This window comes from Dipodomys spectabilis, unplaced genomic scaffold (genome assembly GCF_019054845.1).
Source record: "Dipodomys spectabilis isolate Male_0828 unplaced genomic scaffold, ASM1905484v1 ptg000174l, whole genome shotgun sequence".
Taxonomy (NCBI): Eukaryota; Metazoa; Chordata; class Mammalia; order Rodentia; family Heteromyidae; genus Dipodomys; species Dipodomys spectabilis.
Genome location: NW_024870851.1, coordinates 10,196,271 through 10,208,984, shown reverse-complemented (window position 1 = coordinate 10,208,984; position 12,714 = coordinate 10,196,271). Strand labels below are relative to the sequence as shown.

Genomic DNA, 12,714 nt, shown 5'->3' with positions numbered 1-12,714 from the left:
AGACATATGATACTGGCACCCAGGAAGGTGAGGTAAAAGGATGGTGAGTTTGAGGCTAGCACGGGTGAAAGAGCAAGACTTTGTCTTCAAAACACAAAATCAAGCAAAACAAAACAAAAAGGAACACTAGGCACCCTGATACTAACTTACGTATTAACTGGTTGATAGAAATGTGTTCAACATATGAGACACAAAGATATATTGATTGACACAAATTTCATTAAAAAAAGCACCCAAATATATAACTTGCTTTTATTAAACAGGAAAAGTATTCGCACATTTTTCAAAGAGGCAAATATTTCAATAGTTTTAAGGAAGACCAACAACTCAATGTCAGCTTGTTTGAATAAAGCTTCTGGAATAAAGGAACAATAACATTCTTGAAGTAGGCACAGGATACCAACAAGCTCTAGATTCCAGAACAGTTAGAAACCAATCAATTAGGCACTATTTTATTACTTTTGTAAGCTTTCATGTAAGTATGTATTATTATTTAGAATATTAGCATCTGTACTATATAGTGACTATCATTTTACTTGAATGAACATCAGGATTTTAGCAACTTCAAATACTCTTTAAAATTCTTCAAAATGGACACATAAATCAACATCCTTCGTCTCTTCATACCCAATGTGAAAATAATTGTCATATCAACATGTTCACAGGAAGATTTTTTTAAGGCTTCTGGCACATAAAACACGTAGTATCTTTGTGACAATGTTATAATTATATACAGAAATATTTAAAACTTCTTGTACAATGTAAGGTATAAAGGTTAAAAAATCAAGGGTTCTATATCAATAAAGTACTCAAATATTTTTTCCTTTAGATTTGACACTCATTTGTAATAAAAGAATGTGCAATGTAAGTCTCATACAGTAACTGGCTCACCAATGAAAATAATTGAGCTGAATATATTTATTTGATATTCTAGTTTTCTTAATCATTCTTCAGCACAAAACAGGCTTTAATATAACTTACAAACATCTGCAACTAATCTATAACACTGAGGCAGCAAATGCCAGACCTGTGTCTGCCTATTTATGTGCTGTACAACTCTATAAATCTTCATTTAAGCATTTTGTATCAAGCACTATTCTAGACATTGTGTCAATAGGAAGAATCAATAAAGCATAACTAATTCTCATTTGAAAAAGATGAAAGTCATTTACACTGTATTTCAAAGTTCTACAGCAGCATCTTTAGCTCTTAAGACCAGAAAAAACATAAGGACCAAAACATCATTATAAATTATAAATTCTAGTAACTCTTCTTTTGGCATTAAAATCCACAGCAGAAATGCTTATATTTTAGGAGATAATATATTAGTGTAAATCTGAATATACATTTGTCAACATTCTCTGTGGGTAGGAAATTGGTCTGTAATGTAAGTGGCAAAGTGCAGTGTGGCAGAGAAACATTTAAGGGCTCTCCTGGGCATCAGAGGATAGGGAACGGCTCAATCGTGACCTTCCATTCACAGATATTGTATTTGATGGAACAGTAACCTAGGAAAAACAAACACATTTTACACCGATAGATTTAAATTGGGACAGCTGTCTACTTTTCAACAATTACCACGAATTAACTTCTGCTTCGTTGTAAATGCTAACATTCAGTATTATTCAATAATTTACAAATAATCAAGAATAAATGTTCACCCTACCATGAAATGAGAAATGAGAGAGTTGTTATTTTCACAACAAACAAGTTAAATAATCCATTAACACATCTTAGTCTTTATAAAATTACCAAATCAACATAAAGGACAAGAGCACAAACAGACTGCAGGCCAAGCTGTTGAAGAACATTTTTAGCTAGATTAATTCTGCTTTCCCAAAAGTGCTTTGGAAAAAAATATAAAAAGGTAGCTTTCACCAAGCAATATTTTTAAAAACAATTTCTGTATTAATGTTATACTTTCACTTGACAGTCCCCTCTCAGTGACCCTTTCATTTATTAAACAAAACTCAAAAGCAATAACAACCGAAAGTGTTGCTCAAGAGGGACTCTAAATGGTACGTATGTAGATTTTAATTAATAAGTAAAAATCTAACAAAAATGTTTTAGGAACAGAATTGTAGGCATTCACACACAGTAAGAACCAAGGAGGATACTCTTAGGAGAGAAACACAAAGGCACAATACCTATATGCCTCTGATAATATAAAATAATATTTATCTAAATGAATTCCAGGAAATGGAGTGAGGATTCTTCTTTGTTGCTGTTTTCATTTTCTTTTCTGTCTTGTTTGTTCATTTATCTGTCTTTGGTAGGGTTAGGGGAGGGAGTGGTACAGAAATAGAGGGACAAAGGATAAACAAATGCAGCAGTGGTTCTCACTAGAAACTATGTTGAAATGGAACTATACAACTTTTGGGTGTGGGTGGGAGGGAGAAACCGGGATACAGGGAGGGAAGGAGTGACATTGTCCAAAAAGACATGTATTCTTTACCTGACATATATAACAACTGTAACCCCTCTCTATATCACCCTTATAATAATTAAAAATAAATAAATGTTTTATGAAAAGCTTTTGGATTGTTATTTCACTGCTTTAGATTCATAAGCAAGCACTGTCATGTTTTAACAAAACCAGAACCAAAGCACAAACTACCACAGATTCTATGAGTAAAGCAAATTAGTGAGAAGAAAGGGGAACATTGGTAAAAGAGGTAATTGATAAAGAGGTAAATTGGAAAATATTAAGGTTGACTAGTTTTTCTTGTATTTAGTTTCTGGTTTATAGTAAATAAAAATTTGGTCATCTATACTTGATTATGATTTTCTTGTGGGCCTTATGAATCTAGGATTGGGAGGCAGGGATGGCTGACATAAAATGTCTAAGAAGGAAAGTTGCTGCCATTGGAAGAAAAATGTAACTGTTCTCTGTCTTCCATTCAGGTTCCATATTTTCCAAGTATAGCAAAGGTAATGACTTTTCATTCTAATATTTGTCCTCAAGGGAAATCAACTGAATAACTCATGCCAAACTTGTGGTTTTTCTTTTTTTTTTTTTGTCAGTCGTGGGGATTGAACTCTGGGCTTGGGCGCTGTCCCTCAGCTCTTCAGCTCAAGGCGAGCGCTCTGCTGCTTGAGTCACAGTGCCACTTCTGGTTTGCTGGTGGTTAATTGGAGATAAGAATCTCATGGACTTTCCTGTCCGGGCTGGCTTTGAACAGATATGCTCAGCTCTCAGCCTCCTGAGTAGCTAGGATTTCAGGCATGACCCACTGGCGCCCGACCCCAAAATTGTGGTTCTTATAAATCTTTGTAAAATGAAAGTACTGAAAGCTACCAAAATGCTTATGGTACCATAGCTAGAAAATAATGGTTACTTACAATGTTATTGTCTGCAAGTAATTTTCTGAGTCCGACAAAACTTTTAATATCAAACATATTTTTAAAATATGGACCTAGATTTATAAATGCTTTGTTTGAAAATTACATAGGAGTTGAATGGAAGTAGGGTATGGAAAAACCCTTCAGAAATCTAAAAAAAAAATCATGGTGCATTCATGAATACATTTACACTACAGCAATTATCTAAGTAGTTGTTCTAATGTGAACTAGCCATCATGGTAAATGTTAATTGTTTTGGTATGAGCCAGATCCATAAATCAGGTTGGTAGTTGGAGTTAAGTTGAAGATTTAGAGGCAAAGACAAAGCCAATTTTGTGATGAAAATCTAAACTATCAGAGTCACTGGAGATTTTATTAGGTAATATAATTGTTCTATAAGAGAAATCTCAGACTTACTACCCTAGAAATGCACTTATTACCTCACTTATATAACTGTAACCCCTCTATACATCACCTTGACAATAAAAAAAAATTAAAAAGGAATTTGTCTATCTTAAAAAAAAAGTCACAATTTACAAGGAACTAGAAGAAAATATTCAACACGGGATTCAACAGCAAAGAATAAGAGCCTTTCCATGTCTATTTCCATCAGCTTTTGAAAGATTTCCATATAAACACAGCTCCATATAAACACAAGTCCATATAAACACATTTCCATATAAACACAGCTCAATGGAAGCAAGCAAATATATACAACAATCCACTGCTCAGGTTAAAAGAAAGAGTAGCTCTATCCCCCTGCTGAATCTACTTTTAGACCTCTGAGATTTTTGCATGAACTTAGATATTTTGCATACATTACATTAGGATAACACTTATCTTGATTACTTTTGCTCCCCCTTAAATTATGTATCTGTCCTTCCCCAATAAGCTCTCAACAACCCCTCTTAGTTCCCTCTGCTAAGAATCAGAGACATGATGTTTATAATTACTTCTTTGCCTATTTTTAAAATTTATTAATTTTGATGTTGGAGATTCAGTACAAGGCCTTACTCAGGCCAAACAGGCCCTGTACCACTAAACTGAACTTCTAGTTCCACTGACTTGCTTCTGTAAAGAATGGTCACCTCTGCATGCGTTACTAATATGAACAAGTTTTGCAAGGTTTGAAACTATACATGTGTATTTTTGTGCATTCCTATCTACATTGTCATTTTCAGCAGTATTTTGACTATTTTATTGTAATAGGACAGTCTATTCTGTGAATAAACTTTTATTTACTATATTAGTTTTTAGATATTAGGGTTATATTTAGTTGGAGCTACTACAAATAACAGCTTATGAACACTTTAATATGTAAATTCTGGTACACAAAAGCATAATTTGTATGAGTGTGTATGTGTGTGAGTGTGTGTGTGCCAGTCCTGGGGCTTAAACTCAGGGCATACGTGCTGCCCTTCAGCTTTTTTGCTCAAGAGTAGTGCTCTACCACTTGAGCCACAAACTTTACTTCCATTTTTTTGGTGGTTAATTGGAGACTTCAGACCAAGATTCTCAGATCTCAGCTTCCTGAGTCAGTAGGATTACAGGTATGATTCACTGGTGCCTAGCTACAATTTTTAGGAGTACATAATTGCAAGTGAAAATGCTGATGAGTGTGCTGATTGTGACTATTATCAGCACCTATGTCCATTTTGCGTGAAATAAAATTACATATGAAATATTCATTAAAAAATTCAAAATGTTGCACTGTACAGACTCAGAGCTATCAATAACTTCCTATTGAAAAGGACAAAATTTTATACTCAAATACTAAGTAATGAGTCTGAAGTAGGATACAATTGTAGACCTTTCTGTATTGATTCACATCACGCTCATTCTGGAAGCAATGAGCGTTTCAGTGTGGAAGGACTGGCACATCAGGTCCAATAACAACAGCAGGTACATAGCTGCTGGTCCAAGTACACAATGCTGCCATCCTATAAGGCATTTCCAATATCATGCACCATGTTCTCTAGTTCATAGAAACTGACTAGTATAGTCAGTAGCTTAGCACAAAAGCATGACAGTAAGTTGTGTGAAGTGACTATGTTCCATTGTGGGGTAGATGTACCACTGCTTTTCAGTCCCAGACTATGTCTAAAGCAGAGCTTTCTTGTAACCATTTTTGTACACACTGTGTCCCGCAAAATGTTTAGTTCTTATGTGCTGAAAATTACCTGCCAAGTTAACTGAACTGAGAAAACTCTAGAGTGGTAGTGACTGGTTGGAAACTCACTCAATTTACAAGACTATAAATAGAAAAATTTTCAAAAATGTTTCATGGAAAAAAATGGGAATGCAAAATTTCATGGACATGTATCCACCTTAAAAAATAACCCCTGTTTTCACTGTATTTGATGTTGGTATAATTTGTGGATGGGAAGGGAAAAAACAAATTGCTTAAATAGGGATACAGGTGGACCCGTTGCAACAATGAGATGTACAAGTCGTTATGCCGAAAACGAACTTTACAACTTTGGCAGAGGGGGTGGGAGTGCCGTGGGGGCAGGGAGGAGATGGGAAGGGATGGGAAGGGGAAACAGAGGAGGAGGCTACAACGCTTGATAAGAAATGTACTCATTGTCTTGCCCATGTAATTGTAACCCCTCTGTATGGTATTTTCACAATAAAAAAATAAATACATAAAAACAATTGAAGATTAAAAAATAAAAACATGTCATGATCAGTCAAATATCAATTTCAATATTTAAAGCATACCAGATTTTTATGATGCCTGAAACCTAAATGCAGAGCCTACAAATATACAAAATTCTTTTTTTTAATTGTGAAAATACAGAGGGGTTATAATTACATGGGTAATTACATCTCCCAGCCTCCCCCCCCACCAAAGTTGTATAGTTCGTTTTTCAACATAACGATTTGTGTATCTCATTGTTGCAATGGGTCCACCTGTATCTCTATTTAAATGATTTGTTTTTTCCCTTCCCCTCCACAAATTATACCAACATCAAATACAGTGAAAGCAGGGGTTATACTGTGGGGGAGGGACATACAAAGCAACAAAGAAATCATCTTATAAATATGTTAGAAACAATCGCAAGAAAGAAAACAATATTTGAATATTTCACCTAACATCAACTTATCTGACCTTTTCTGCTTGTCTCAGGCAAATATACAAAATTCAAATCTAACCCACTGAATTGTTCCTTCCAATTTCCTTTCGTCCTGAAGCCATCCAATGTTTTGTCTTGATTATGTCCACACAGACAGCACCACCAAACTCTCTGGGAGAAGAATGACTGCCACTCACTCGCTATCAGCACATACAGGCAACTGGCTTGAGAAGCTCAGTGTGGGCAAAGGTGATGTGTTTGGAAGGCCTCGGCATGCCTTTCCCCTTTTTTCTTCCTTACACCAGATTTAATTTCTCTTGAACTCAATGTTTTGTTCAACAAATCTCTTAACTCTTCTTTAAATAGCTTCTCAAATGATAAGAGAAGGAATTCATGAATGAAATTTCTAGAGAGTGGAATAATGAGCACTTTTTTTTTTTGGGGGGGGGGGTCAGTTGTGGGTCCTGAACTCTGGGCCTGGGCGCTGTCCCTCAGCTCTTCAGCTGTAGACCAGCTCTCTACCACCTGAGCTTCAGCCTCACTTCCGGTTTTTTCTGCTTATGTGGTGCTGAGGAATCAAACTGAGGGTCTCATGCATGCAAGGCAAGCACTCTACCACTGAGCCACCTTCCCAGCCCCACTTTCTTTGTTTTTAACATCAGTGTTCAGGTGCTTTATAACAGGACAAAGGGGAATAAGGGAGGAGTCTAAAGCAATACAGACTGGGGATGGGGAAGTGTTGAAGTGTTGTTCAAAGGCACCTCTGTATCTCACCATTTTGTTGTTCCCCTTCCCTTCCTCAAGTCAGATAAACATATACACAAAGGCACTGAATACCAAAATCAAATACAGTGACAACAGGGGATAAACCAGAAAGAAAGAAAGAAAGAAAGAAAGAAAGAAAGAAAAAAAATAAGTAACTTCATACAGTACATTAAAAACAACAACAACAGAAAAAAACCTCTTGTTTCCATATCTTGGAGTTCCAGCAAACCAATATAACAGGGACACTCACAAGACAATATGTTGGAAATGAACTATACAATTTGGCAGGGGGGGGGAGGGAGAGAGGGGAATAGGGGGTTGGGAGGAAGGGAAAGTGGAAGAAAAACAAGGGAGGGGGTAACAATGTTCAGTGAGAGAAATGTATTCTCTACCTTATATATGTAACTATAAGCCCTCAATATATCACCTTGATAAATAAATAAATAAAGCCCCTTCTCTTGTTGCTTTCTTAAATCTCAGTAACAATCACTACACTACTGTGGCAGGGCATCATGAGGACTTGAGTTTCTGTGCTAGGTCTCATCTTCATTCTCAACATTATTTTCTACTTTTTTTTAAAAATTGAAGCTACAAAATTCGCCTATATCTGGTAGCAGTTACTTTGGTCTCTGAAGGAACCTCTAGGTTCCTGCTACCAAAACTCCATCATTTCTGAATTAGGAAGGAATTTTCAAAGAAATCTTTCTTATGGGTTAACATGTTTTTAAAAAAATAAGAGTATATATACATATATATGTATACATATATACTTGTGTGTATATATATGCACATATGTATATAATATAACTATATATAAAACTATAATTTTATAGTTAGAGAGTTATAATTTTATATATATAATTATAAAATACTGAAGCATAGACATATTCTACACCTGGCTCATGTTGTGGAAAACAGAAAACAGACCTGACATATTTTTAATTATGTGTAAGACTCTGGATTCTTTCAGTATGTACTTCCAAATTGATTCCTAACATAAAGGAATATCTTGTGGCAGGTTCCCTATTCAGATTTAAATGCTACAAAGAAAAAGAAAAAGTTCCCTAAGTATTAGTTTGACAACATCACAAATAAACCTACGGTCACCCATCTGATAACAGAAACTTACTCTTTTCAGCTTGGCAGCAGCCTCTCCAGAACGAATTGCAGTCAGCAAGCTTTGTCGGATCTGTTCTGGGTCAGAGCTTTGGAATGTTAAAGAACTTTGTCTCTTAAGGGTGAACGAAGGGCAGTCAGTTGGAGTTGATACTTGAGAGTTGGGCTCACTGTATGTAGAGTTATTTTGCTACAGAAATAAATGCAAAATATCTATGTAAATTCCAAGAGAAGAATAGGCCATTTTTGTAAAAAAAAATTTTTTTTCATCCTCAGTAATTCCTTAAGAACCATCATTTGGCATACTGGTGATTAGACCAACTCTGTTACTTGTCACTCATTATCTTTGCTGTCACAGCCAGGCTGGAGGATGAGGGATTTGCCATCTTTCCCCTTAAGTCAGGAAGAGAAATAGAATCTCTCCATTTCATAAATACATTTTTTACCGTGCTTTAGTTAAATAATTCTAACTTTTATGAATACACAGATTTAGGTAGAAGAGCCAAATTAATAATCAAAAATCCCACAAACTGAAGAATTACCAACTTGTATGGTTTCAAGATAATAGGCTTGGAAATAACTATTTTTGAATGTACAGAATAATAAAGTTCTGACAATTTCAAATTACTTCAATCTAGCCTACCTTCTAATAAAGGACTGTATTCATTCCACTACATCTCATAGTTTATTGGGAAATAACAAGAACTCCTTACTATTGCTTTTTCTCATGAGACTAAAAATAAACAGGCTGGGAAGGTGGCTCAGTGGTAGAGCGCTTGCCTTGAGCTGAAGAGCTGAGGGACAGTGCCCAGGCCCAGAGTTCAGGCCCCATGACCGGGCCCCCAAAAAAAAAAAAAAAAAAAAAGAATGACTAAAATTTTAAATTAATTCAGCCTAACTTCTCTGTGTGTGTGTGTGCACGCACTAGTACTGAAACTTGAACTTAGGGCTTGAGTGCAGTCTATTTAGCTTTCTCCACTCAAGGATATTCTACCCCTCGAGCCAATAAGAGTCTTATGGATTTTCCTGCCTAGCTGGTTTCAAATCTTGATCCTCAGATCTTAGCCTCCTGAGTGACTTGGATTTCAGGAGTGAGCCATCAGTACCATACAAATTTAGTCAAACTTCTTAAGAAGGACTCTTTAGTGACTGCTCTATCTGGCAAGAGTTACATCAAGTAATCTTAAAAGTGGGCTAAGAATGTAGCTAAGTTGTAGAGTACTTGCCTAGCATAGGCAATGCCTATAATAAAAGCTCAGTTCAATCCCAGAATTGTAAAAAAAGCAAGCCTTTTTCAAATTGCCCATATATGTAACTTTATTCAAAAAAAGAGTTTAGAGCTCATAAGGACTCAAGCAATGACGTAAAAACTACATCATCTAAATCAAACTTCTATTATTTAAGAATGGTAATCCATTCTAAGAAAAAAATGCAGCCTGGCTCTGGTCGCTCACATCTGTAACCCCAACTTCTCAGGAGAGATCTAAGGATCAAGGTTCAAAGTCAGCCCAGGCAGGAAGGTCTGTGACATTCATATCTCCAATAAACTACTCAGAGAAAGCTGGAAGTGGTGTGGTGGCTCAAGTTGTAGAGCTCTAGCCATGAGTAAAAAGAAGCTAACAGACAGTGTGCAGGCCTTGAGTTCAAGTCCAAGACCAGCAAAAAAGAAGGAAAGAAAGAAAGAAGGAAGGAAGGAAGAAAGGAAGGAAGGAAGGAAGGGAGAAGGTGAGGGAGAGAGAAGGGGAGGGAGAGAGAAGAGGAGGGAGGGAAGGAAGGAAGGAAGGAAGGAAGGAAGGAAGGAAGGAAGGAACGAAGGAAGGAAGGAAGCAAGGAAGGAAGGAAGGAAGGAAGGAAGGAAGGAAGGAAGGAAGGAAGGAAGGAAGGAAGGAAGGAAGGAAGGAAGGAAGGAAAAAAGGAAGGAAGGAAGGAAGGAAGGAAAAGAATGAATAAAGAAAAGAAAGAGATAACGAAGTATGATTCATGTTTTCTCACTCTAGGAATGTTTGAGAAAGTATAAGTATTTCTGAAACTGTCACACAAATATGAATCTATTATTTAAACAAAATCGAAGTATAAGTATATACAAGGTATTTTTTAAAATTGCTTGTGGGTTTCATCCTCTCCTTGGATTATACTAATCTACACCTGGTAAAATGCACCACTTGGTTGACAAAACACCAAGTGCACACAGTGCACTTTCTGCAAAGTTGAGGTAGTGGATAGATGGTGTTCTAGTTTAGTTCTTTTTGGAAAAAAAACCCACTAAATTAACAAAACGAAGGATTAAGAAAATTATTTTAATAATGCTTTCAACTTAGCTACATTTAAAAATTGTTGGTAAGTTGAGGTTGAATGTACATGATGGAAGATGCATGCCTGAGATATATAATGTTGAAAATCTGGTCTTAGATACCATTAACATTTCATATGAATGAAATTACTTGTTTGACTATGACATACTATAAAATTGGAAGAAGAAAAATGTAAACCAAAATAATCCAGAATTAAAAACAAATCAACAAAACACTGCGTTTTAACCAAGTTGCACTTGGTTAAAAGTTAACCAATATATACTTATATTTTAGAAAGGTAGTCATTACCTTATCACTCCCATCAGGTTGTGGAATGTCTGTAGCCTTATTTGCAAAAATCTTCCTGTCTTCTATGTCAGTTGGAGACTGGGCACACATCCTCTCCCTGGAGGTCTCAGGGCGTGTCTTACTGAAAGACTGTGACCTTTTCACTACAGCCAGGGCAAAGGGTGAAGGAGCAGAACTTGAGTATGGCCGTGGGGCACCGAAAGTTTTCAAAGTCTTCAGATTCAGTGATGCTGCCTGACCAGCAGGAAGAGACACAGGTTTGGGAGCTATGGGAGGCGGGGAGGTTTCAACAGGAAGCAACACTGGTTTGGGAGCTGTGGGTGGTGGAGAGGGACCTGCAGGCTTCTGTCTGATGATGTCATCATCTGTTTGTGTAAAATGCTGCCCTGGAGCAGAGGGAATTGTTTTACTCAGGGGAGAAAGCCTCGGTTCTGATGGAGGCGGTACATCCTTTTCCATCTCTTTACTTGTTAGCTCTTTGATGCTGGAGGTAGGAGTAGGGACAGTATGGACACTCTTAGCAGCTGCAGATGTGACATAATGACCTGATACTCTCTTCTGCATCTGCAAGAAAAATGAACTTGGTTTGGCCTGGGGATTTGAAACCCGAGATTTAAATTTTGACTCCAAGATATTGTTTATATCTTCCAAATTTGGTGCAAAAGCAGCTGTGCATATGTCTCTGGTTATTCTGGGAGGTTTCAGAGGACTGCTTGTGGTACTCTCTGGTGAGCTCACTGCCCTGTGCAACTGATGCTCTGTCCTCAAGCTTGATTGTGGCTTGAGGTCTAGCAGGGGTTCCTTGGAGCCCTCAGGAATGACAAGGTCTTCTGTTTGCATGTAAGTTTCTTTCACATTCTCATAAGTGGGCTTTTGTCCAAAAGCATGTACCTTTTGGTCATCTTTATATCCTATAGTTTCCGATTCCCCGTCTTTCAATATATCCAGGGATTTGGGAGGCACTATTTTATAAGTAGTCATTCCAATTTTGGGTATGTATTCTCTTGTAATTTCATTTGAAGGTTTGGGCTTGGGATTATAGTCCGGTCTGTAAAGTGGAAAATTCTTTGGGTGAGAAGCAGTTGCATTTTTATCACTTCCATCTGTAGGAGACAAAAGATGATCCCTCCCTTGTACACACACTGGGTTTTTCATGGAAAGTCTATCTTCTGAATGTATTAGAATGCTCTGACTCCTGTAACCTTTTGAGGTATCCAGAGAATCTTGTAGACTTGGGAAAGAGTGTTGAGTTGATTTGTCATTTGAAGTTTGCACACTTTCATCAGTCTTGAAGTCAAACAAATTATGATCTTGGTGACTCTCATTCAAACTGTTACAGGAAGATGCTGTTTGAATTGCTACATCTTGCATTTTTGTCTTCTCTTCATCAGGTTGACTCAGTGCTTGGTCTGGTACTGATGTTGCTGCTAGGTGATTTTCCTTGGAACTTAGAGCATCATTAACCTTTATGTCCACGCCTGTATTTTTTGCTTCACCTTCTACATTGACTTCTGTTCTTTTCACTCTGGTTATCATATTATCTTCTGGTTTGTTGTAGACAATGATTTCATTTTTGAAATAAAGATAAAGGAGAAATAAATATTGTCACATTTATAGAAAAAAGTAGGAAACCTCAAGATTTCAATATCTGTTTTCAATATCTGCTACAGATAATTTTCAATTCAATAGTTATACAAAGGCAGGCATGGGCTATACACACATAAAAGACTAAGTATGGAACCCATTTAAGTAGTATAGCCTCATGTTTATTAACAAGCCCTTTGCACCTGATTGTTCTCAGATGTAAAAAGGTA

General features: G+C 36.7%; 1 protein-coding gene across 4 annotated transcripts in view; it reads right to left on the bottom strand.

Moving 5' to 3' along the window:
- Window positions 1-238: 238 nt before the first annotated feature.
- Cobll1 (cordon-bleu WH2 repeat protein like 1) overlaps window positions 239-12,714 on the bottom strand; it is a 132,907-nt gene continuing 120,431 nt past the window's right edge. For all 4 annotated transcript variants that reach the window (XM_042694082.1, XM_042694081.1, XM_042694083.1 and 1 more), the window contains 3 exons: window positions 10,901-12,444; window positions 8,314-8,490; window positions 239-1,508 (listed from right to left, as the gene is read on the bottom strand). In XM_042694082.1, the coding sequence (XP_042550016.1) occupies window positions 1,422-1,508; window positions 8,314-8,490; window positions 10,901-12,444 (1,808 nt within the window). In that variant the 3' untranslated portion in view covers window positions 239-1,421. The remainder of the gene's footprint in view (window positions 1,509-8,313; window positions 8,491-10,900; window positions 12,445-12,714) is intronic.